General features: G+C 58.1%; 2 protein-coding genes across 5 annotated transcripts in view; one reads left to right on the forward strand and one right to left on the reverse strand.

Annotated features, from left to right (window-relative positions):
* Nucleotides 1-16: 16 nt before the first annotated feature.
* ZDHHC4 (zinc finger DHHC-type palmitoyltransferase 4) lies at nt 17-8,055 on the reverse strand. 4 transcript variants are annotated; one of them, XM_053992335.1, is made up of 7 exons: nt 8,017-8,055; nt 6,871-7,001; nt 4,425-4,498; nt 3,113-3,291; nt 2,901-3,026; nt 1,917-2,161; nt 17-414 (listed from the first exon to the last, which is right to left on the reverse strand). In XM_053992335.1, the coding sequence occupies exons 2-7, from the start codon at nt 6,991-6,993 to the stop codon at nt 130-132; spliced, it is 1,032 nt and encodes a 343-aa protein (XP_053848310.1). In that variant the 5' UTR covers nt 6,994-7,001; nt 8,017-8,055; the 3' UTR covers nt 17-129. The 4 variants fall into 4 exon arrangements, with proteins under 4 accessions (XP_053848310.1, XP_053848309.1, XP_053848308.1 ...); XM_053992334.1 differs by lacking the exon at nt 8,017-8,055 and adding an exon at nt 7,760-7,832; XM_053992333.1 differs by lacking the exon at nt 8,017-8,055 and adding an exon at nt 7,188-7,369.
* Nucleotides 8,056-8,162: 107 nt separating this feature from the next.
* The window catches only part of GRID2IP (Grid2 interacting protein), a 38,360-nt gene continuing 22,348 nt past the window's right edge, over nt 8,163-24,174 (forward strand). The window contains exons 1-3 of the mRNA XM_053992397.1: nt 8,163-8,241; nt 11,608-12,179; nt 14,864-15,018. Coding sequence (XP_053848372.1) covers nt 11,616-12,179; nt 14,864-15,018 — 719 coding nt within the window. The 5' untranslated portion in view covers nt 8,163-8,241; nt 11,608-11,615. The remainder of the gene's footprint in view (nt 8,242-11,607; nt 12,180-14,863; nt 15,019-24,174) is intronic.

The following is a 24,174-nucleotide window of genomic DNA, read 5'->3' on the forward strand; positions in this document are numbered from 1 at the left end:
TCTGCTGAGGCACCAATATTGTGAATTCTGCAGTAATCATGTTCCAAAATCTCTCTGGGGCAGCCAAGTCCACTGCTGAACTAAAGTCTTAGAAAACATTTAAAAATGCCCAGAGAAACAATAATACCTTCATGTTTTCTTCTTTCTTTCCAACACGGTAGGAGGGTTAAAGATTTCCTTTAAATTCCTCCAGATCCCTTTAGAATAAATGTTTTTGTAGACGAGGGGTCTGTCATGAGGCTGTGAGGGGAGCTGGGGGGAGCCCCCAAATCTTCGGGATTTGCACCATTCATTGGTGGTTTGGTTGGTGAGGGCCAAATACAGACTGAAGGAGCAATATCCCCCCAGCACGAGTGTGAGCAGGATGACAAACCCCAGCATGAAGACAATCCTAGGGAAAGTCAAGAAAAGGTGCTGCAGAGAAAGAGAAAAGCAAGTTAAAATGTGGGAGGGTTGAATCCCAGGGGCACTGCAGAGCCCCAGCTGGAATGCACATCCGTGTGCACGTGGAACTATCTGCATTCCAGGGTGGTGTGTCCTGCTTTAACACCTCCACAAAGGGACCTCAGGGACTCCCAGCTGTTTCCTAAACTTTACTACATCAGCTAGTCACTGGAATGGAAATTCCTTCTCTGTGAACCAGATCTGGAGACAGGAATCTGTAGGATGGGAAGTGCTGTGAGAAAAAAAAACCCATTTCTAAAGTATTCAGCAGTGGCAGTTTTCTAAATCTAGTTATATGTACAAAACAGCTACAAACCTGTCCCAAGACCCTGCAGTCTGTCCCAAAATCCAGCAGTCTGTCCCAAACCCCTGCAGTCTGTCCCAAAATCCTGCAGTCTGTCCCAAACCCCTGCAGTCTGTCCCAAAATCCAGCAGTCTGTCCCAAAACCCTGCAGTCTGTCCCAAACCCCTGCAGTCTGTCCCAAAATCCTGCAGTCTGTCCCAAACCCCTGCAGTCTGTCCCAAAATCCAGCAGTCTGTCCCAAACCCCTGCAGTCTGTCCCAAAACCCTGCAGTCTGTCCCAAACCCCTGCAGTCTGTCCCAAAACCCTGCAGTCTGTCCCAAACCCCTGCACTGTCCCAAAATCCAGCAGTCTGTCCCAAAACCCTGCAGTCTGTCCCAAAATCCAGCAGTCTGTCCCAAAACCCTGCAGTCTGTCCCAAACCCCTGCAGTCTGTCCCAAAATCCTGCAGTCTGTCCCAAACCCCTGCAGTCTGTCCCAAAATCCAGCAGTCTGTCCCAAACCCCTGCAGTCTGTCCCAAAACCCTGCAGTCTGTCCCAAACCCCTGCACTGTCCCAAAATCCAGCAGTCTGTCCCAAAACCCTGCAGTCTGTCCCAAAATCCAGCAGTCTGTCCCAAAATCCTGCAGTCTGTCCCAAACCCCTGCAGTCTGTCCCAAAATCCTGCAGTCTGTCCCAAGACCCTGCAGTCTGTCCCAAAACCCTGCAGTCTGTCCCAAAATCCAGCAGTCTGTCCCAAAACCCTGCAGTCTGTCCCAAAACCCTGCAGTCTGTCCCAAAATCCAGCAGTCTGTCCCAAAACCCTGCAGTCTGTCCCAAAACCCTGCAGTCTGTCCCAAACCCCTGCAGAGTCTGTCCCAAACCCCTGCAGTCTGTCCCAAAACCCTGCAGTCCGTCCCAAAACCCTGCAGTCTGTCCCAAACCCCTGCAGTCTGTCCCAAAATCCTGTAGTCTGTCCCAAAACCCTGCAGTCTGTCCCAAACCCCTGCAGTCTGTCCCAAACCCTGCAGTCTGTCCCCAAACCCTGCAGTCTGTCCCCAAAACCCTGCAGTCTGTCCCAAAACCCTGCAGTCTGTCCCCAAACCTTGCAGTCTGTCCCCGTGCTGGGGGAACAGGACGTGGTTCCTGACAGCAAAGTGCGACCCAGAACATTTTGCAGCGCGGACCCACCTGCACGAGGAAGGCAATCTCCACGGGGTGCTCCTGTCCCTGGGCATCCAGGTAGGTTCCCTGCATGATGTTGGAGAGCAGCAGCACCTGGACGAGGAGCGCAGCCGTGACAGCAGCCACGGCCCCGGCGGTGGCCGTCAGGGACAGCAGGTAGAGCAGGAACACGCCGGCGTTGGAGGCCCCGATGCAGTTGTTGACCCACACGCAGTGGTGGTCAAAGCGATGCACGCACGTCCTGCAGACACCTCGAGGAGGCAGGGGCAAAACAAGTGTCTTGGCACTTTGTTCTTAAGTGAGCGGTTTGATCTTTAGGTGTGTTTTTTAAGCTGAAAGTACGTGGGAGTTGCAGTCAGGGTTTAGCTGGCAGCTTTTGAAGCGAATAAATTCAATTGTGTATCCTGAGAAAAACAACATATTCCATTTCCTCTTTTATTCACCAAGACTGCAGCTCCAAGACTTTGGTTTCTCTGACAGTACTGCCTGGCAAAGCACCTGAAAGGCAGAGATTGTAGCTCCCACCTTTATTTCAGATGATAAAAAGAGGTGGTGGACTTCTCATCCCTGGCAGTGTCCCAGGTCAGGCTTGGAGTACCCTGGGCTAGTGGAAGGTGTCCCTGCCCCTGGCAGGGGGTGACATGAGGTGGGATTTAAAGATCCCTCCCAGCCCAAACCATTACAGGATTCTGTGACTATGAAAGAGAAAATCCTGATCTGAGGTCCTGACAGGTGATAATTTCTGTTATCAGCTGTTCCTGACCCTGAATTATCCCTGAGAACTGGTAATTTCTGAGAGAAGAAGCAGCACCCAACCAGCTCCACGGATGGGCACATGCAGCTGTGACCTGGGACCCCAGGAAAACAAACACAGCCCTGTGAGCACTGAGCTGGTAACAGAACAGCTGTAGTGGGAACTGCAGCTCCTGGGGGAGAATTCCTTTGGGAAGCTCTTACTGCCACGGTTATCAAGGAATTTCAGATCCTTACTGCAGTGCTTGGACCTGGCTGGTTTCTCCACGGTGCACGTGGGACACACGAGGCCTCTCTGAAACAACACCCCATCATAGGCATAAACCTTAACCAGGGATGCAGCGTTGGATTTCGTTACTGTACCTGCCAAAGAGACAAGAAAAAGCACTAAAAAAATGGGATTTGTAGCATTTTTTTTCTGTTTTCAAAGAGCACTGGCGTGATCTCACCAGGGTTGGCCCGGGAGCAGAGCAGGAAGCAGCCCAGGTTCCCAGCCAGCAGCAGGTAGGGCAGGAGCAGGAGCAGGAGGTGGAACTGCAGCTCCCAGCAGTACACAAACACTTCCCAGGTGTATTCCCCAAACACTGCTGCCTGCAGGGCTACGTGCAGGACCACAAACAAACAGCTCCTGGAAAGGAAAGGGGACGGTCTATTTAATACTCAGCATCCTGATTAACAGGTCAAGTACACTCAGAGGTGATCAAAGACTTTCCAAATGCAAGGAGACACCTCTTTTAGGTTTTCAGGCCAGCTTGGATTGCATATTAATAGTGTTTTCTCCATCCACTGGCTTCTCCTTCTCTTCTTCCCACATATACTCCTTTAAATATGTCAGCTAAATTCCCTGCTTTATTCACATGTACTTTGGATTTTTTTCCCTGTCAGTACAAAGTCCTATAATCGCTTGCTGCTGACAAAATATGCCGCAGCAATAGGCCACAAAACATTCTGCCAGAAGACATTTGCTACTCTGAAAGCAAAGAGAAAGCCCCAAAAATAATCTTTTAAAACTCTGCAGTAATATAACCAGCTGTTAGGAAATAAGGGCGGCAGGAGGTGGGCAGTGAGCACCAGTTCCAGGGCATGTGGAGAATCCCAGTGCCCCCAGCACCTCTGACAGTGTCACCTCTCTGTCTCAGGCTGTGTTAGGGCAGAGGATGAGCAGAACAGGCACGAAACCACCCCAGCACTCACAACACAGCTGCAGATTTACAGCCCTGAAGTCGCTGCCACCGAGAGCTGCTGTCCCCAGAGAAAAGGTGTTGAAATCATTCCTGAGGCACCAGAGTTGAGAGACACACAGAATCCACCTGAATCCAGCAGGCTGCACGCTGGCTGCTGTGCAGCTTCCCCCTCAGCCACCTGGACACCCAGGCTGCTGGACTGAGACTAATGGGATTGAGGGAGAGGATGGAGACTGAGAGTCTGTCTGACTCCATCTGCAGCTGCCACAGAGGCTGTGGTAATTCCTGTGGGGATGCAGGAGCCCACCAGCGTGACCAGCATCTGTCACTGAGCCACTTTATCTTCATTTGTCAATATGTTCAAACATTTCAGGGTACCACCCTCTAAACAACGAGCAAGGAAGGGAGAGACAGCAGCGTGGCAAGCCTCAAAGGGAACCTGTAATCCCTGACTGGCATCCCAAATGGAGACAGAATATCTAAGGATAATACTGAGAGCTCCGATGGTGGCAGGAGATCCCAACAGTAACCAGAAATAAGAGTAAAAACAAATGCCAAAGGCATAAAAGTGCAATACCTTGTGTGGAAGAGCCTGTGCAGCGCCCGGTGTGTCACCCTCTGGAGCTGGGTGGGGATCACCAGTGACAAGACCTGAGGAAATGCAGCTCTGTGTTACCTGGCCATCACTGCTGCCTTGGGGCAAGCTCAGATTTAAGTACAAGTCCCCCATCCCTCGGCTCTGGACCTGCACAGCCACAGCACTGGGGAGGGGGCTCCTTTTCAGGAGCTTCTCACCACAGAATCAAAGGTGGAAGAGACCTTCAAGATCACAAAGTCCAGCCACAACACACCTAATCACAGAAGGCTGGACAAGCCCTTCAACTTCCTCGAGTCCAAACTGTGCCAAATGCCCACCTTGTCCCCAGCCCAGAGCCCTGAGTGCCACATCCAGTCCTTCCTTGGACACCTCCAGGGATGGGCACTCCAAACCTCCCTGGGCACTTCCCATGCCTGACCCCCCTTTCCATGAAGAAGGAAGAGAGGCAGGAATGCTGCTGGGGTTTTCCACATGGGACTGAGGTTCCGTAGTCCTGGGAGCCCCCCAGGCCCAAACAAACATATCTGGGTTAATGTGTGAAAGTTCTAAGGAGCTTAGGGTGGCTGTGGGGTGGGGCTGGCTTAAGCAGGGGACAGAACCGAGCAATTCCCCAGCTACAACATGCTCCATCAGCCCATCTGACAGACCAAGGGGAGATAAGCAAAGGGATAAAGCTTGTGGCCTCCAGAAAAAAGAGGGGAAAAAACCCACGAGCCAGCCAAACCCCCAAAAATGCAGTTTCTGCAGCTGCAGCCCTGCCCCAGCCCCATGGCTCCGTGTCTAATTGCCCTTTGTAGCACAGCTGGCCGTGCTGGAGGAGCCTGCCCGGGCTCCTCGAGTGAATCCCCCAGCCTGGGTGTGCCTGGAATTGTCTGCTCCGAGCTGACAGATCTCTATAGCAACACGGGAATTAGAGCGGCTGAGCCTATTTCTAGCTGACACGGAGGGAAAATATGCAGTGAGAGCTTCTTGCCTCAGATGTGAAAGACCAGCAGGCAAAAAGCATATGTGGAGCTGAGAAGATGCTAAATATTTTGGTGTGAGCGGGTGCGTCTCAGCTCGGCAGTTCGAGGGACGAGTGTTTGCAAAAAGCAATTTTTTTTTTTTTTTTTTCCCCCAAGTGTGCTCTAAGAGGAAACACAGCCCAGCAGAAAAGAACCTGCAGGAAACCTCAACACTCTGCAGGCAAAGGCCAAGTGCCCCCAGCTGCTCCTCCACGGCCCCTCCAGGCCCTCCACCACCCTCGTGTCCATCCCCTGGACGCTCTCTAAGAGCTTCAGACCCTTCTGATACTCTGGGGTTTGCATTGTTTTGGTCCTGATCGTATAATAATTTATCTTATGTTGTGACCTTACATTTAGCATTGCCTGTATTTATATCCCAGGTAAAATATTATTTCCCAGGCACAAGTATTGATAGGATTCCTCCAGAAAATATTTATTTCCCAGGCACAAGTATTGATTAGATTCTTCCAGACAGTGGTTTCATACCACAGCAGTAATTTAATTGCTGCTGTTTAAACACTTCATAGCAGCAGCTATTAAGATATGGGGGGGAAAAAATCAATTTCTCTGCACAGTGTGTCTGTAATCCAAAAAGAAGTATAATACCAGTAATAAAAAAGTCTGTCTGAACTCCTGTGAAAATCATTAAACATAATTTACAATTTAAGTGATAATTCTCTCATCCTTTACCTTCCAGGAATATTACAGCTTTTTTTTTCCCTTTTTATTCAGACACAGCCCAACAGACAGAAAAATGAACTGGTGCTTTCCCAATTCCCTGTTTTTACAATAAAATGCCAATTCTTAATCCTCTTTTAAAGCTCTTCTTCATTCCTGCTTCTTTCTTAGTGAACAAGAGCCTGCAGCATTAGTACACACATTAAAGAGCTTTCCCTCAAATATCTGCTGCCACTTGTGATTCCCTCCCTATTTTAATCCTCAAACCTCCCCCACCTTTTTCCTCTTGATGACAACAGCAATACCACAAAACTGCAAATTCCTGGGGCCTGATTCTTCTTTACTTTTCCAAGGTTATGTTGTGGTGTTAGTGAAGAAGGCACTTCTGGCGTGGTGAGAAGCTCCATCCTCACCCCAGACAGGCACAGGCAGGGACGGGAGCTGGGAGACCCAAATGATTTTTACTACCTGCTTGGGCAGGATTTAACCATCTCAAAGGAAGTGTATTTCTGCTTCCTGTCTCACTTCCTTGAGAGCAGACATTAAAACAGGATGAAATAGATTAATAGATTGTCACTCTGACCACGCACACCGGCTTTTTTTTTTTTTTTTTTTTTTTTGAGAACAAATATAGCAGTTGCACTAATTTTAGCACAACAAAGCAGGGCAGATTACCAGAACGGGAGCTGATCATTCCCCTGGAAATTCCTTCTCTGCCTGGAAGCCCAGCCCTGAAGCTTTACCTGGCTTGCCCTGTTGACACTCCTTGCGAGGAAACTCTCCTTCCTCCCCGAGCAGAGGCACAGCAGGGCAGTGAGGGCGAGCACAGAGCACAGGTAAATCAGGAAGAGCGTCAGGAAGTCCATCCCGAGCCCTGGAATGGAAGAGGAGCAGCTGTTGGACCCCTGGGTGCCAGGTCCTGCAGCATTCCCTGAGCCCGGGGATGGAGCAGCCCAGCCAGCAATGGGGGCAGTGCTTTATCTATATCCGTGAGGGCAGAAACACACAATCCCAAAATCCTTTCCCAGCCCATCGAGTCCCAGCTGTGCCCCACGCCCACCTTGTCCCCAGCCCAGAGCTCTGAGTGCCACCTCCAGGAATTCCTTGGACACCTCCAGGGATGGGCGCTCCAAACCTCCCTGGGCACTTCCCATGCCTGAAACCCTTTCCATGGAGAAATTCCTCCTGATGTCCAACCCGAGCTTCCCCTGATGCAGCTTTGGGCCGCTCCCTCTCCTCCTGTCCCTGTTCCCTGGAGCACAGCCCGACCCCCCCCCGGCTGTCCCCTCCTGTCAGGAGCTGTGCAGAGCCACAAGGTCCCCCCCGATCCCCCTTTTCTCCAGGCTGAGCCCCTTCCCAGCTCCCTCAGCCCCTCCTGGGGCTCCAGCCCCGTTCCCTTCCCTGGCCACGCCGCAGCCCCGGGGGCGCGGGGGTCACCGGGGCCGGTCCGGAGCATCCTGCGGAAGCGGCGCCGCTCGCGGCTCCCGGCGCTTCCAGCGCCCTCCGGCGCCCCGGCGGGGAACGGGGGCACAGCACGGCCCGGTGCCGCGGCTGAGCGGCGGTAAAGCCGTGAAAACATCCGTGAAATCAGCCCAGGAGCCCCGGCGCTGCCGCGGCCCCGCAGCTCGTTACCGTGCGAGCCCCGCGCGGTTGATGCGCTGCTGCCGTGCTCCCAGCGCGGGGCCACCCGCTGCCCTTGCCCGTCCCGGGCCGTTCCTTAGCAGTCGCCAGAAATTCCTGCAGCCTTGTGGCCTTTGCTGAAGTCTCCAAAGCAAAACCCCCGCGCCTTCCCAGAGCTGTGAGCGCGGCATTCCCTGGCGACGCGGATCCTCCCGGTCCCACCGCGTCCCAGGCGCGGGGGGTTCGCTCCCGCACCTGCCGGCTCCCACCTGGGGCCGGGCTGAGGTGGGAAGGCGCAGGGTGCTCTGAGCCCGGCCCTCCGTGCGCTCTGACAGCTGAAACCGCCGGGGCCGATCGGGTTACGGCGCCCGCCTGGAACTTGCCAGAGAAACTCGTCCGGTCGCGGCCGCCGAGCCAAAGGCTCCCAAACTGCTGGGATGGTTTTCCCAGCTGCGGGTCCCGCTGTGCCGCTGGCTGGAGCTCGGACAGCACAGGTAAGCCCTCCAGGGATGCTCCAGGGGTTTCGGCCAAAGAGGAGATGAATCGTCCCGGTGGGAGGCAGGAGAGGAGCTTCAGTTTCAAGGAGGAGTCTCTTTTTTTACCTTGGTAAACCCAGTGCACCAAGCAGGACATGAGAGGGAGAAATGCAGGCAAAATATTCCCGGGGCACAGCTGTCTTGGAGTGCAGCCCAAGACACTTGGGTCCTGATGGAGGATGGAGGGAAAAAGCCATTTCCCCCCATCCTGCTGAGACAGCAGAATTTCTGCAGGTACAGAAATGGCTTGGCTTGGGTCGCTGGATGTCACCTGGCGAGCCTGGTGGCACAGAAGGGGCTGGGGTGGGCACAAGGGGGATTGTTTGTGGGGGGACAGGCAGGGTCTGTGTGTGCCACGGTCCCTGGGCACAGCCAGGCCAGGAGCTGCAGGGAGGGCCACCACCCCGGGACTGGCACCAGCACTGCAGGGGAGCTGGCCCCCTCTCGGTGCCCTTACAGGCTGAGCTCAAGGACAACCAGCCAGCAAATACCTGGACAGAGGCTGAGACTCAGAGGGATGAGGCTCATTCAGTCCAAGCACTGTGAAAATCACTTAGAAAGTCTCATCTGGTCAAAGTCTGGCAGAAGGTCTTAATGGAAGCCACATCCACTCACATGGGATCCCAGAACTCAGCTCTTTCAAGGATTAAAATTCTCTGTCAGTGTTTAAAGTGCTCAAGTCAGTTAAAAATGGAGGGAAAAGAAGCAATTACCTCACTGGCTGAACAACAACCAAAAAAAAAAAAAAAAAGGGGAAATAATTGCAGTTTTGACTGTTTGGGCAGGGAATAGTAACAGAGTTTGTAGGAGTTGTGTGTGTCAGTGTCAGCACGGGAGGACAGATGCCCCAAAGCCCCAGGAGTGCTGCTCAGAAGGAGATTTGTGCAGGAGAACCTACCAAAAAGGAGCTGCAGAGGACAGGAGGAGCAGGAAGAGGAGGAAGAAGTGGATTTCAACCCCCTGAAGCTGTGACGTGACCACAGAGGTCCCGAGAAGGAGGAAGACCCCGCAGCTCTCCTTGCTCAGGCCGTGCCCAGCCCCGTGCCAGCTGTGCCAGCTGTGCCAGCTGTCTCAGGGAGGTTTTCCCACCCCGTCCATCGCCGCCGGCAGCACGGCCCGTGCCGGAGCCGAGGGGAGGCCGGATCACTGCGTGGTCCATGGAAAGATGCAGACCCTGCTCCCGCTGGTGCCGCAGCAGGACGTGTAATTCCCTAAAACCTCTTAGCGTGCTAAGCCCTGGGATCCCTCAGTGCCGAGGAAGCCGGGGAGAAAATCAGAAATAGCAGCTTCAGGGACAGTCGGTGCCAGCGCCGGGAGCTCTGTGGCCAAACGCTCGGCTGCTCCCCCCTGCGAGGGCAGGAGCAGGGCAGGGCTGGCTGGGGACAGCTCTCCTGGTGAGCCCCAAAGTCCTCGGCCCCCAAATCCCTGCGGCAAACCACGTGTAGGCTGTAGTCCCAAGCCCTCGGTGTGTCACCCACCTGTGCCGGCACGCCCAGGTCCCCCCGGCGCTGTCCCCGCTGCTCCGCACAGCGCTGTCGCTTCGGATTTGCCCTGTGGGTAAAGGATTTCCCTCCACGGACACTAATCTGTTTTCCCTCCTTCCAGCTCCTAATTCCCCCCAGATCTGCAGGCTCAGGTCAGCACCAGGCTCAGCCAGGACGAGCACGGCAATTAGTCTGCCCGCGCTCCTCTGTGAGATGAAAATAAAGTTAATTAGGAAACGAAAAGGCCAGAAAGACCCTAGAGCGTGTCTGGCGCTGAGCTGGAGCAGCGGGAAGGGCGCAGGGCTCCCGTAAGAAGGCCGGGAAGGGGCGGCCACCCCCCGCCCGCTCTGTCCCGGTGCCACGGCAGCCGTTTCACCCACCCTGCACCGACCCCAACCCCGGGGGCTGCAGCGAGGACGGGGGAGCCGGGAAGATGCTCCCAGGAGCCCTGCGGGTACACGGGAAGCGCTTCCGGAGGTGATGGAGGAGAGTCAAGAAAGCTCCGAGCCCTTGGTGGGACAAAGCTGCCGCCGGTGAGAGCCCCCGGCGGGCCTGGATGGCCGCGGACTTCTGTAAGTGCTCGAGCCGAGGGCGGCGAGGTGGAAGGGGAGCAGCTCCCCGCTGATCTGCCGGGCTTTCCCTGGAGCACGGCCCGGAGCAGCAGCGCTGGGACCGTCCCAGTGCTTACTGGGCTCCTGCTGAAGCCGTGCTCAGCAGCCCCCGGGGATGGGGTTTGGTCGCAGATGGGTTTCGTCCCGCTGCTGCCAGGCGTGCCCCGAGCTTCACCCCCAGCTCTTCCCCTCCGAGTCTCAGTCTCTGTAAGATAATTTGCCCAGGTAAAATTGCCCGAGTTTCACTTTTGTAAGTGCTTAATGTGTGTTCAGTGACACAGATGGAACAAACACGAGGGTAAAAAGCATCCTCACAGATAGCTGGGATCAGCCACAGAGGAAAACCACGTGTGAATGATTTTAGTGTCAGCAGACAGTGCAGGCACTTACACATCACAGAACCACAGAACGGGGGGGCTGGAAGGGGCCATAGCGAGGTCATCTGGCCAGCACAGCATGGAAAGGGCACCCGAGTGTGCTGTGCCCATCAGCTGGCCGGGTTCACCTCGGGCAAAGACGACTCCTGCAGATGTCCAGGGCTGATGTGCCCGATGTCTCCTTGAGCATCCCTGGAGCCAGTCCAAACCCTCCACGTGAACCACAAACAAGTCCTGCTGAAAACCATCATCCTGCCATTTTGGGATGCTGCCATCAGGACAACTCATACACGGGACTGAGAGGACACAAAGAAATGATCCTGGGAGAGCTGAGAGGATCTGGCAAATTCTGATGAATTAACAGCGATTTTGTAGTTGCAAACAGCTAAAATATTGAGTTTTGAGAAGAGCTGGTTAAAATCAAGCCGGTTTAAGTCCTTGGATCATCTATTCATTAATGTAACATGTCAGAGAAATGAACTAATCCTTTTGATAGACAAATAAATACAAGAAGATGCCTAAGTGAGGCTCCTGGGGAGAGGGGGTAGGTGTGTGCCCCAGGTGAGACCAGGGCTGTGCCAGGTCACATCTGAGTGCCACGTGTAGCCCCAACCTTCCCAGCCAACGTGGCCTCCCCAGTGGCACCGCCAGCAGCCAAAGATAGAGTAAAAGCTGTTATTTTAAGGAATTTTGGAGGAAATACAGGCTCTTGGGGCGTTTCTTCCCACGGTGAGGGGGACACAGCACACACTGTAACCCCCCCACCCGTGGGCTCCACGTGGCATCTACAGGAGCGACCCCAAAGGATGGAAAAGCCACCACAACTCCTCTCTTTCCCTCCTTCTTTTCCAGTCGCAGCCATGCCGGCAACCAACCAGGGCTGGCCCGAGTCCTTCGGGTTCCGGATAAGCGGCTCCGGGCCGTGCTACATCCTGTGGGTGCAGGAGGGCAGCAGCGCGGCGCTGGCGGGGCTGCGCCCGGGGGACGAAGTGCTGGAGATCGAGGGACAGCCCGTGTCCTCCCTGGGCTGCGAGGCGCTGCTGGGGCTGGCCCGGCGCTGCGGCAACGTCCCCCCCAGCATCGGCGTGGTGTCCCGGCTGCAGCACGCCAGCATCCCCCCCGGGCCCCGGGGATGCTTCGGCTTCGAGCTGGCGAGCGAGAGCCCCCCGCGCGTGGCCAGCGTGAGCCCCGAGTCGCCCGCCGCGGCCTGCGGGCTGGAGCCGGGGGATTACGTGCTGGAGGTGGACGGGACGCCGGTGGCGCTGCCGGAGGCGGCGGCCGCGCTGGTGGGGTCGTGCCGCGGGCGCTCCCTGCGCCTGGCGCTGCTGCGGCCGCAGCGCGGGGACCCCGCCGGGGACCCCGGGCCCAGCGCCGGCCCCCCGCGCCGGGACAGGAGGCAGAAGGCGCAGGAGTTCAGCAGGAAGGTGAGGCCGGGGTGTGGGGTGAGGGGCCGGGGCGCTGGGCTCCCCCTGCGCCGAGCGGGTTGGAGATTTTCACCTCCAGCCTTGGCACGGGGATGGGGAACGCTCCCGGCTTGGTCACGGGGCTGGGGTGCAGATCTGGGGCACGAACACCCGAGAGAAGGGTCTGGCAATTACCTGGGAGAACGGATGGGTGCTGCAAAGGGTTAACCCTAACCCTAACCCTTGGAGGTTCCCTGGGGGTGACCCCAAATTCTTGTTCACTTGCACTACAAGAGTGTGGAGAGACCCACAGGGCAGATCCTGCCTGGATGTCCCTTGAAAGTCTGAGCCTGTCACCCCGCAGACATTTTAGTTCTTATTTTGTTGCAAAAGGGAAAACATCAATGTGATTACATCTTCATTGTGCTCCTGCAAGCTTCCTAGTGGGTATTTTACCAAACACCTCGCCTTGTGCTAATTATTAATTTGATCACAGTTGTTTTTTTCAATCTTTCTAATTTCCATTTCAAAGTAGCTTTTTAAAATGCTGTTATGAAAATAACCAGGCTGGTAGGGCTTTTTTTTTTTTTTTTTGATCCCGAGTTAATAAAGGAACAAGACATCCATAAAGAGATTTCTGGCTATCAGGCAAATCCCCTCAGTCAGCTTCTCCATTAAAGATTCACGAGAACCCACTGAGGTTTGGATTCATGGGCGTGGGAAACAGATACCTGCTGATTACAGGAGATTAACGACGAGGGGCGGATGTTCCGCGCCGCCTCCATCTCTGAAGTCACATTAAACCAAGTAAAAGATTCCCGGAGGGTCACAGGAGAGCAAGTTTGTTAAGGCGCTGCGAGCACCCCCGTCAGCACCTCTGTCCCCTCCCTCCCCAGCCCAACAAAGCCACCCGGGACAGCCCCGACCAGCGTGGGCAGAAGCAGGAACGCAGAGCTGCTGGCTCCTGGAGCACAGCTCGGCTGGCAGATGCCTCTCCAGAGGGAATTCACAGCGCAGATGTTTGAAGTGGCTTCAGTTTCTATATGATGTAGAAAATCCTGAAGGTGGGGATCAGGCACAGGGGGTGTTTTACCCCCTCCTTTTCCTGGGACCGTGGCTCTGGTCGGTGCTGCTGGTGCTGTGAGCACCCAGGTGCTGCTGGTGCCCAGTGCGAGGCTGGAAGGTCGGAGGGTGCTGGTGGTTTGTGTTTCACACTGCACCGCCCACGGGTCACCTTTTCCCAGCCTCCTTCGTTTGGTAGAGCCCCGGCTTGAATCTCCTGCCTGGCAGACAGTGGTGTCCGTGTCAGTGGCACTGCAGCGGGGCTGTGCCAGCGTCCTGGCATGCTGAGGGCATCACCGGGAAGCCAGGGCAGTACTCACAGTCTCAGTTCCAGGGCAGCGTCTTCTCTTGTCCCCTGTGTGCTCAGGGACACGCTGGGGACCGCATGAGGGCTGGCAGTACCCCCGTGGTGGTGCAGTCCCCATCCCTGGAGGTGTCCAAGGAGTGGCTGGACACGGCACTCAGGGCTGGGTGAGAAGGTGGGGATCAGGCACAGCTGGGACTCGAGGATCTGGGAGGTCTCTTCCAGCTGAAATGATTTTGTGATTCTGTGAATCCCACCCACCAACCCCTGCAATCCCAGCCCAGGCAGAAATTTCACAGCAGTGCTCCGGGATCCATCCCACCAGGAGCACCAGTCTGTCAGTCCTGTGCTGGACCTGGGGACCGTGCTCACGAGCCAGCCCAGGGGACGCTGCTGCTGTGGCTGCCCCAGATTTGGTAACCTTGAAGTGCTGCTGCTGCCGGGAGCCCCCGTCAGTGCCTGTGCAGGGCCAGCGGCACCGGGGGGCTCTGCCGGGGTCCCGGGGCCGGTGTCAGCCTCCCTGGGGAGCTGCCAAGTGGGACAACACCTGCAAGAAATGGCTCTTCCCCTTCCCCAGGCAGTGATGCCTGTGGCTCCCTGGCACCACAGGGCCACACGGAGCCCTGCACACACCCCCAGTGCCCCGGGGAAGGGTGAGGGGCTCCTCTGCCCTTCCTGCAGGTAAACGCTGCAGTGAAATCTGCTGGCAGCACAAAAACGTCGCCTTTCAGGAAAGCCCAGCACGCACAAGTACCGAGGGGAGGTCACAGGGAGCTCCTGCATCCCACACGAGAGGTCCCGGTGAGGAACCTGCTCCCGCTGCCCAAGGACAAGGGGCAACCCCCAGTGTGGGAGGAGGTGAATAAGGAGGGTCCCAGGTAGGGTAATTGGCTCAATGGTAATTAACTAATTACTCTGCCTGTCGCAGCTGGAGAGGATGGGGCAGCGCTAAGGGCAGGACGGAGCTGCCCAGAGGGATCAGGGAGCGATGCACGAAGCTTAAATAGCTCCAAAAGCCCATTGCAGCATCCTCTGCCAGGCAGACTCCAGCCTGATCCCACCCCAGCTGTGCCAGAGCCACTCCTGCAGGGCCAGTGACCCGGCAGAGTTTGGGGTCACACCACTGCTCTGGTGGACTGCTTGGACCAGCAGTTCCACGCGTGGGAGCAGAGCAGGGCTCTGTGGTGGGCTGACCTCTCAAGCGTCCCTCTGCGTGGTTCCCTGCACCTTGGCTGAGCGGGCAGTGGGACACGTTTTCCGTGTGGCAGTGCCCTCGCCCACGGTCCCACGCCCTCCCGCTCAGTGCCCCTCTCCCCTGGTGCCCTGTCCCACGCTGCAGGTGGATGCCATCCTCGGGGAGCAGCCGGAGCTGAAGGAGAAGGTGTTCACCGTGCTGAAGCAGTACGCGGCCGAGAGGAGGGTGGAGTGCCTGGCCCACGCCCTGTGCTTGGTGCTCACCCAGGAGCGCCACCAGCCCCTCATCGACAGCATCAGGTACAGGGGCACCTCCCCGCTGCCCTGGGGCCATCAAACCTCCCCGTGCCTGCTGCTGCGGGGAGCAGGGCGGGCTGGGAGGGTCCTGCAGGGAAGGGGTTGGGAGGATCCTGCAGGGAAGGGGTTGGGAGGGTCCTGCAGGGAAGGGGTTGGGAGGATCCTGCAGGGAAGGGGTTGGGAGGGTCCTGCAGGGAAGGGGTTGGGAGGATCCTGCAGGGAAGATGCCAACCAGTTTCCAAGGGACAGCTGAGCCAAGCTTGGTGGCAGAGGTCAGCCCAGCACCCCTGTGCCCTCCTGCCCAGGGGAGGAGTGTGGGGGGCCTGCACCCACTGCCTCTGCCTGCAGCAGGGATGTGGCTCCCATTCTTGGCTGTGATTTGGAAGGGAGATGGGATTAGCTGCAGAGCCACTGGAGATTCTCCAGAAGCTTGGCCAGAAAACAATCTGAGCTCTGCAGGGTGAGAGCTGGTGCGGGCGAGGGCTTGGCCAGCACTGCTGGCATTGGGGGGGCTGGGGGGGGGGTCTCTGCTGGAGCCATGGGGTGCCAGGGAGTGGTCACTCACCCCGGCATGCCCTGGCACTGCTCTGCTGGGGCTCGGGGTCCCCGGCACCACGGCAGCCGATCTGGCAGCGAGGCCGGAGCTGGGGCTGGCCCAGGGACACGTGGTGGGATTACAGCCAGGCTGAGACGATGGCCATTAGGGAATCAGGTCTCCATCTGGCCTCGCTCCGGGCCCAGCTTTCCAATTGCTGCTTTAATCAGAGGAATTGCAAGATATTACAGTTTCCATAACAACGTCCCCGTGCAGGGTCTCTGCTGCGACGGGCAGGGTGGGGGGTGGCTCGGGGCCCTGGCCATGCAGTGTCCCCCAGCTGTGCTGTGACTGCGTGAGGGTCCCCCAGAGCCCCCCACACCTGGGGACAGCAGGCACAGAGCCCTGCAGAGGGGACAGTCAGCTGCCCGCAGTCACCTTGTCCAGGCGCCCATGTCCAGCCTGTCCTGTCCCCACTGAGCATTCTGGAGGGAGCCAACCTGCCAACAGCTGGGGCTGGGGGCAGGGATGGATGGCACCGAGCCAGGCCTGCACCATCACCCCAAACTTAATCACAAAATAAGCCCCCGCCACCCACAACTCAGGAAAATTCTTTCCCCCCAGCAAGATCCGTGAAAATGCCTCAAATGCCTCGGATATCCCCTTTGTCATCATCCCTGGGGAATTATGTGGGATTACTTCCCCTCACAGAGGGGATTTGAATAAGTGTCCAAATCTTCTTCCGGACCCAAGCCCCTCTGTGGGGGGCACAGCAGGTTCCCCCCAGGATGTCCCTGTCCCAGCAATCCCTGTGTCAGTGAGGAGAGCGTGGCCGGACCCGGTGCTGCCATCCCGAGCTTGCCCCATGCCCAGCCTGTGATGCCAGGGGCAGCACCACGTTATGGCTCCCCAAAACAGGGTCAAACCCCCTGACTGCCCCCTGCCCCCGTGTGAAAGGTTAACGCCAGGGCTGGGGCAAGGGGTGCCGTGGGTCTGGCAGCTAATCTGGGTTTAATGGAAATTAAATATTTAGCTCAGTGAAAAGATTTACTGTCTAATCTTAATGAAATGAAGTCAGGAAAATAAATAAAAGAGGTGCCTTGGAGACCAGGTTTCCCAGCTGTGGGTGCTGGGGGCAGTGCCAGGCGTGCTGCTGTGCCTGATCCCAGCTGCTGATCCCGGGGTCTCTCCGGTGGCTTCGCTGCCAAGCAAGAGCTGTCCCTGCTTTTACTCTCACTGAAGGTGGTGAGCAGCTCCCAGGAGCTCTGGATTCAGGGTGCTGTGAATTCCTTGGGTGATTCCAGCCGGTTCAGTCTGTCTCTGAGTGAGGAGGGGCCCTGAAGCAGCACACGGGGCTGGGAAGGGCCGTGGGGGGTTCATGCAGGGGGTGTCCCGGTTCCAGCGCTGGCTCTGGGGTGGGAGCAGTGTGGGGGTGCTGCTGTGGCCGTCGTGCTGTCCTGGGGCACAGGGCAGCCACCCCGGGCACTGATGTGGGTGCAGCCTGGGCAGAAGAGCCCATCAGACCTGGCCCAGCGAGAGTCCTGGGGCTCGTCCTGTGGGATCACCTCAGGGGGGACTTGGGACCTGGGGAGTTCCCATCGGGCATCGCTGTGAGGCTGTGCCCAGTTCTCCAGGGACTGTTTCCACCTGAGACGGGGTCAGTCCTGCACAGCCCCGTGATCTCATCCACGTGCTCGCCCTGAGGAGCCCTCGGAGGGCTGGGATGAGCCTCTTCTCCCCAGGACGGCCGTGCCATCGGCCAGGGACTGGGATGGGGGCCGGGCTGATGGGTCCCCGCCGCTGTTCCGTGCCCCGGGCAGGCGGCTGAGCCCTGGCATGGGCACACGGTGGTGGCGGGCTGTGTGTGCCCGTGTGTCCCATGTCACGCAGGGCCAGGCGCCGGTACGTCCCCGTCTCCCACTGACCCTCGCGCTGGCCTGATTGGATCTTCCCTCTGCACCGGCTGTATTTATTTTTGTGCTGTCGCTGCTGCCGGCTGTCCTCTGCTGTCCCCTCCCCTGCTGTCCCCTCCCTGGGCTCCCCCCGGGCTTTACCGCGCTCCCTGCGAAGTGCTGCGGCTCAGCGTAACCCCAGACCCCGACTCAGCACACGGATCCTCCCGGGGCTGCAGCCACGTCTCCTCTGTCCTCGAGCCGGGCTTTTCCACTACCGGATATTTTTTCCACCCCCCTCCCTTTCTTTTTATCTCAAATGGATTTCATCCCATTTGCCCAGAATTAAGCTCCTGCAGATTTTAATTTGCTGACATTTTTTTTTTTTTCATCTGCCCGGTTGTGGATAGCGGGGATAATGCACGTGCTGTGCCGGGTCCTCCCCGCTCCCATCCCCTGCCCATATGGCTGATGTGTGTAGGCAAAGTGCACAGCTGTAGTTCTGCCCAAGGATGCTGAAATCCGGCTGCCGGGGGGGAAGATGAGCTGTCTCGGGTGAGTAACGAACGCACCTTTCCCGGGGGTGAGGGAAGTGGGTTTAAATCAGGTCCATTCTGGAATGTGGCAGCCCCTGGCACTGCGAAAACAAGGTGTGCTGGAAGTTAATTAACTCTTAGCATGCGTATTGCCTCGGAGCTGCTCCGCTCGCGGACTCCGCCAGGAGGAGGCTCTAATTTGGGTTATTCCATCACCTGCGACAGCAGAGCGAGGGCTTTGTCCCCTCTGCTCCCCGCGCCGGGGCTGCCTGTGCCCCGCTCGGGCTGGGGCGGGGATGGGTTATTTTGGGCCGGCCGCGGTCTCAGGGGGTCACGTCCCTCGGTGCTGCTCTGATTTCTGAGCTGGTTCCAAACCAGGGCAGAGCTGCGGTTCCGGCAGCGCCGGTGCTCTGCAGAGCTGCCGCCAGCACCCCCAGCCCACCCCTGGGCTCCGGGGGCAGGAGTCACCCTCGGAGCCGAGCGGGACACGGGGGATCCTCCTCGGTGTCACGCAGGGCTGTGCACTCGCCCACCCCCACGGCCCGGGCACTGTGTCCCTTCGCAGCGTGGGTTTTCCCGGCGGTGCCGTGCCAGGGATGCGCCAGCCCCCGGCAGCACCGTTTGGGTTAAAAACATCTGTTTGCAGTGGAACTGGGGGGGAAATTCAGATCCCATCCTCCGAGCCGCAGTGCCGGGAACAACAACTGGCCCTGGTGGTCACACAGCCAGTCCTGTTAGCCCGGGCTGGCATGGGCGATGTGCGTGATCCAGCCCCTCGCCCCGGCTGCATCCTTAGGGGAAAGCTCTGGCTCTCTTTGGACTGTGAGGTGTTGTCTTGGGTCTCCTGTAAGTCGTGTTGTGCTTAGGACAGTTTGGGGCAGTTTGTTCTTCACTGCTTTGGTTTCGCTCCGGTTGCTCCCGGGGAAAAGCCAAGGGAGCCGCGCTGGGCTGGGCTGGGCTGGGCTGAGCCCGCTCCCACCGCAGCCAGCTCTGATCGCCGGCACAGCTGAGATCGCTGCCCATCGGGGGCTCCCTTATTACGGGAGAAATTCCACCGAGTCCGTGTTAATGACGCTCCCAACACAATCTATTTGTCTCAGCTTGTTTTTTTCACGGCAATAAAACCGCTTGGCGTGTTCCAGTATTAAACTGCTCCAGCCATCTGTGACCGGCCCTGGATCAGAAATTTCATTCCAGCCATTAGGATTTATATATTATGGATTGTGCTGCTTCCCTGCTTCCCACCCCCCTCCACGTACCCACCTCTCCAGGGCTGGGGGGAGCTTCCCAGCTCTTTTGGATGCGGATGGAGCATGAGAGACCCCCTGAGTCCCTGATGCTGTCACTGACACTGATACTGTCCTCCTGTCCACGGCCCCGGCATCCCCACTGGAAAACCACCTGGATCACAGGATGGCAATGGAGGAAAAGCAGCTCTTGTTTGCTTCCATTAAAAAAAAAAAAAATCCCTAATCTGATGGCCCAGCATATGCTCAACTGCCCAAAAAAATAGGGGAATTAGGGCGGCAGGGAACAAAACGTGTCAGCAGTGAGATAATTGGGAGCGAGTTCCTTTTTTATTGGTGGAGTTCAAATAGGTCATGACCAAAATGCCTCGGTGGGAAATCTCCTGATAGGAGATTAAATTCCTTTGGCAAATCAAACTCCGGCTGGGATGCAGATGGGATCAGCCTGGCCCGCCTGCGCCCTGCTGGAGTCACAACTTTTATTTTGGGAAGTGGTTACTTAGGATGAGTTTTCCAGTGTCTTAAAGAAAACAGGGAAAGCAGCCTGGAGCTGCAGGAAAAGCCTTTCTGGGGGTCTCTTTGAATGTCTCCGTGTCCCCGGAGCTGTGGGACCGCCTGTCCCTGCCAGGGCAAGGACAAAGCCCCCAGGTCGTGGTGCACAGCGTGGTTTGGGCACAGGGAGCCTGGATTTGGGGCAGCTGAGGGCACCCTGGGGTGCTGATGGGGAAGGGGACCCCCAGCCATGCACGGGGTGTGCATCTGCTCCGGGGGGACCCTTTGATGAATCGTTACCGGAGCTGGAGCAGGGAAGTGTCAGGAGAGGGTGACCCTCTCCAGAAGGTGCCGGGGGGGTTTGGGCTGTCCCCGGGGGCGAGCAGGGTGGTCGGGGAAGGGCTGTGAGGGGCTCCCCGCCCTGTGCTCAGCCGCTGCCTCCCAGCCTGCCCGCACTCCCGGGCGGAAAAGCACCTTCACTCCTGGCAGCTGGTGACAGTGGTCCCATCTGCAAAGCACCGCAGCCAGATGAGTGATTGTGGAGCCTCCCAGCACGGGGAGAACGGGAATGGAGTCACAGCTCCGGGGTGCTGCCGGGCTGGAGCGACTTCTGCTCCTGCACGAGGGGCCGGAGGCTCCGCACGCCCCGGGGCTGTGACCCCCGTCCCACACACACGGGTAGATGAGGTTCGAGCGTTTGGGGTTCATAAGCAGAATTCCTGTTCTGGGGGTAAAGCCTGCAAGAGTTTTCCCTCTTTTATTCCCTCCCGGATTTTAGCATTTGGCTGGACCAGCAGAGCTTTTCAGGACTGCTAGTGGTTTCCACAGCACAGTTTAGGCATAGTCCAAGTGTAGCTCAGTGTTTTACTCCACTCTGGGACGTGTTTTTCTGCACAACTGACAAACTCAAGGTCGGGTCTTTGCTGGTTGTTTTGGGGCTAAACCATCCATTTTTCATTTCTCCTTCCTTTGCTACTACCTGGGGATTGTGTGTGATGCTGGCAGCTCTGGGAAGCCTCACATCCTCTTCATCAAACACCAGTGATGTGCTTAGAGATGGCGTTATTTAAATTAAAGAATGGTTTTCTCTTTTATACCTACTGAAAGGATGCTCCACGCGGGGGTTTAGGCCCATGACTCTGCTCCTGCTCCTGGTCCAGCCTGGCAGCTCCACCTCCCCGCCCAAAACCCGCACCCCTGCTGCCGTTTGCCTTTAAGGTTTCTCACCCCTTTCTGCAGCACGTAATTTAAACACGAGCACTTTTAGAAGTCAACTAATTAGCACCAGGCAGGCATCCCCCCGGAGTTCGGCGCCGAGCCGTGCCCTCCTTTTTTCTGAGGATCGACGAGACCGTTCCAGCTGGAAATTACAGCGCCTGCAGTTTTGAGGGGAAGAGGGAGGGCTGGCGGCTGCGAGCCGGGGCTGAGCCGGGCAGCGAGGGCAGAGCTGGCGCCGGAGCCCGGCGGAGGCGAGCGGAGGCTCTCGGCCGATGCTGAAGCTGCTCCCGGGGCTGGCAGCGTGGCGGAGCGGGGCCGAGGGGCCGAGCCAGGTTGGAGGTGCCCGTCTGGCCGCGCTCCCCGGGCACGGCGGGGGTGCCACACGCGGGGCGGCACCGGCTGGCGCTCGGGCTGTCGGAGCGGCCGCGTCGTGGGCGTGAGCCGAGCCCGAGGCTCAGCTGCATGAGGATCTGAAGCGTCTCCCCTTTGTTCCCGCCGCACCCTGACAAATGGGAAAGGACCGGAGTTTCTCCCGGCATTTTCGGTACGTGTCCCCGCTCCGCTGCCCCGCGGGTGCCCGCCCGTGGGGTGCTGGCAGAGCCTCGTGCCCCACGGGCGTCCCTGGGATGGCTCGGCTGCCTCTGGGGGCTGTGGGGACCCCGCTGTGTCCCCGGGACAGCCCTGCCACTGCCCCGCGCCCGCCGCGGCACCGGCTGCTCCCCGACGGGCAGTCGGGCCAAGCTCGGATGGGGAGTTGGGGTGGGAAGAGCCCGTCTGGGGCTGCTTTGTCTCCAGGACTGTAGGGCAGCCCGGGGGGATGAGGACGTGGGGCTGGGGGTGTGATGGAGCGAGGCTCGCTGTCTCCTCGCTCTCTGGCTGAGCAAACTTGCGGCAGCTTCACCCGCCCCGGCCAGGCTGGAGCCGCCCCTGCTGCCCTCCCCAGGGACAGGTCCTGTCCCGCTGAGCCCCAGCATTGGCATCCCGGGTGGAACTGTCCAGGGCAGCTCGGTGCCCCTCGCAGGACATGTGCACGTGGCACAGGGGCTGGCCAGAGCGCTGGCTGGGCATGGGGGAGGCAGCTCCCAGCGAGGGTGGGCTGCAGGAACGGGACTGTCTGTGCAGGGGTGGGTGGCCAGTGACCCACCTGGCAGCTGTGGAATGGGAGTGTGGCACAGGCTGAGAGGTGCCAAAGGGAGCCCGGGCAGGAGCCGAGGGCAGGGGATGGGCACAGTGGCACTCTGCCACCATCCTGGTTGGGCTGCTTTGGGGATGGGGTGAAGGTAAAGCAGCCTGGAGCATCTGGGACCTTTCCTGGCCTGGAAAACGCCCTGAATTCACATCCACGTCTTCGAGCAGACTGAGTTCTCCTGAATGAGTGCAGAAGCTGCTGCAGAGGAGGGCTGGTGCCCTGGGGCTCAGTGGCACCCGGCGTGGGAGCGGGCACAGGGCTCAGGGATGGGGGTGCCTTTCCCATCCCCTCTCCAACAGGAAACAGAGCTAGGGCTGACCCGGAGCACCTGAGGAAGAGGAAGCAGAAGGCACAAGGCCAGCACTGTATGACCCTGCTCCTGCTTGACCTCCACAGTCAGGGTGGGCACGTCCATGCTCCGTGAATCCCGGTGGGATTTGCTGGGAGAGGCAAACCCCAGCTGGGTGCTGCTCCTTGGTGCCATGCCAATGGACAAAGGCAGGTTTATCCCGCGGGATGGCAGGACACTGCAGGAACAGCCACGGAAAGTGTCTGGCCTGCTTTGGTGGGATTGTTTGCAGCAGTCAGTCAGATCTCTCCTGTCTGGGCCCTGCTGTGCCCCAGCTCTGAGCCAGTCCTGGGGCAGTGCCAGTGCCGGTCCTGGGCCGGGTCTGGAGCCGAGCTCCTCAGCCCAGTGCTGAAGCAGAGGCTCGTGCAAAGTGGGACAGCTCTGCTGGAACGAGCAGGGCCGATGTAATTTGGCCAATTAAATGGGATTGTGCTCATTTTGCCTGTGAGGAACCCGGACTTCTCCCTGGTGGGTGCCCAGCCCGGGGCAGAGGCTTGGGGGACCCACATCCTCCCCTGTCCCACAGAGTGAACTATTTATTAGCAAAATTTCACTCTTTTTCAGTTGCTGCTTAATGACAAATCACCTGTGAATTGCACCAGTGTGGTACTTGTTTTAAATTGTCACCAGATGCTCCGCATGAGCATCTGCCAGCCTCGGGTGGCTTGTGGGCTGCCTTCTCCTGCACCAGCTCTTGTTTTGAGTTCTGCCTTTGGCTGGGGGAAACAGAGATGTCCCGGTCCCGGTGGATTTGGGATTTGAAGCCTCTCCTCCTCTGTCTCCACCCAGGATTTTGTGTTCCCTTGGTGAAGCTGCCCGAGGGAGCCCTGTGGGATCCCCTGCCAGCCCCAGCTGTATCCCGCTGGTGCCACCCCTCAGAGCAGCTTCCTCTGGGTCCTCTGGCACCAGTTTGGCCCAGTTCCCGCTCCGGTGGGACACGTGGTCCCCAGGCAGCCGGGGGTGTGCTCACACCCCTCGAGGCTGTGATAACACCGGCCCTGTTCTCACACCCCGCGAGGTGCCGGGCGCTAACGAAGCTGCGCTGCCGAACCCCCCGAGCTGGTTTTGTCTAAACGAGCTGCAGCTGCAGGAGTTGCTATAGAAACACTCGGAGATGACAGCTCCTCCAGAAGCCCCTAAATGTGCGGGTGGGGGCCAGGGGAAGGTGAGCAGCTGTTGGGGTCTGGCTGCTGTGAGGCAGAAGGAAAAGGAAAAGTGTCTCCCGGGGTTATGGAGCTCACCCCGGCCCAGGTGGGAGCGGTGCCTCCTCCCTCCCTCCCTCCTGGGATCCTGCTGTGCACTCCCCGTGCATCCCCTGAGCGTCCTGGGGGTCCTTGCAGGGGCACAAAGGCCACTTGGCTGCTCCTACCAGGCAGAGGGGAGGTGACCCAAAACAGAGCGAGTTCCTGGGGTGTCCCCTTGCCTGCGGCATCGCCGTGCCCGGCCCTGCAGCGCCGTCATCTCCCAAGGGGCACGAGGCTCCTGCCTGGCTGTGGAGGGAGCTGGAATGTGGGACTATTCAAGGCTGGGGCCCAGGAGAGCAGAGTCTGGGGCAGGAGATGGGGGGCAGCGTTTTGGGGGTCCCAGAAGAAGCAGGTCTGGGGGAAGGTTCCGACATCATTGCTCCAACGGAGCTCTGCATGGGATGGGGGAAGAGATGCAGCTGGTGTCCCCCCGGTGTCCCCAGCACCCCCGGTGTCC

This window comes from Vidua macroura, chromosome 16, assembly GCF_024509145.1.
Source record: "Vidua macroura isolate BioBank_ID:100142 chromosome 16, ASM2450914v1, whole genome shotgun sequence".
NCBI lineage: Eukaryota > Metazoa > Chordata > Aves > Passeriformes > Viduidae > Vidua > Vidua macroura.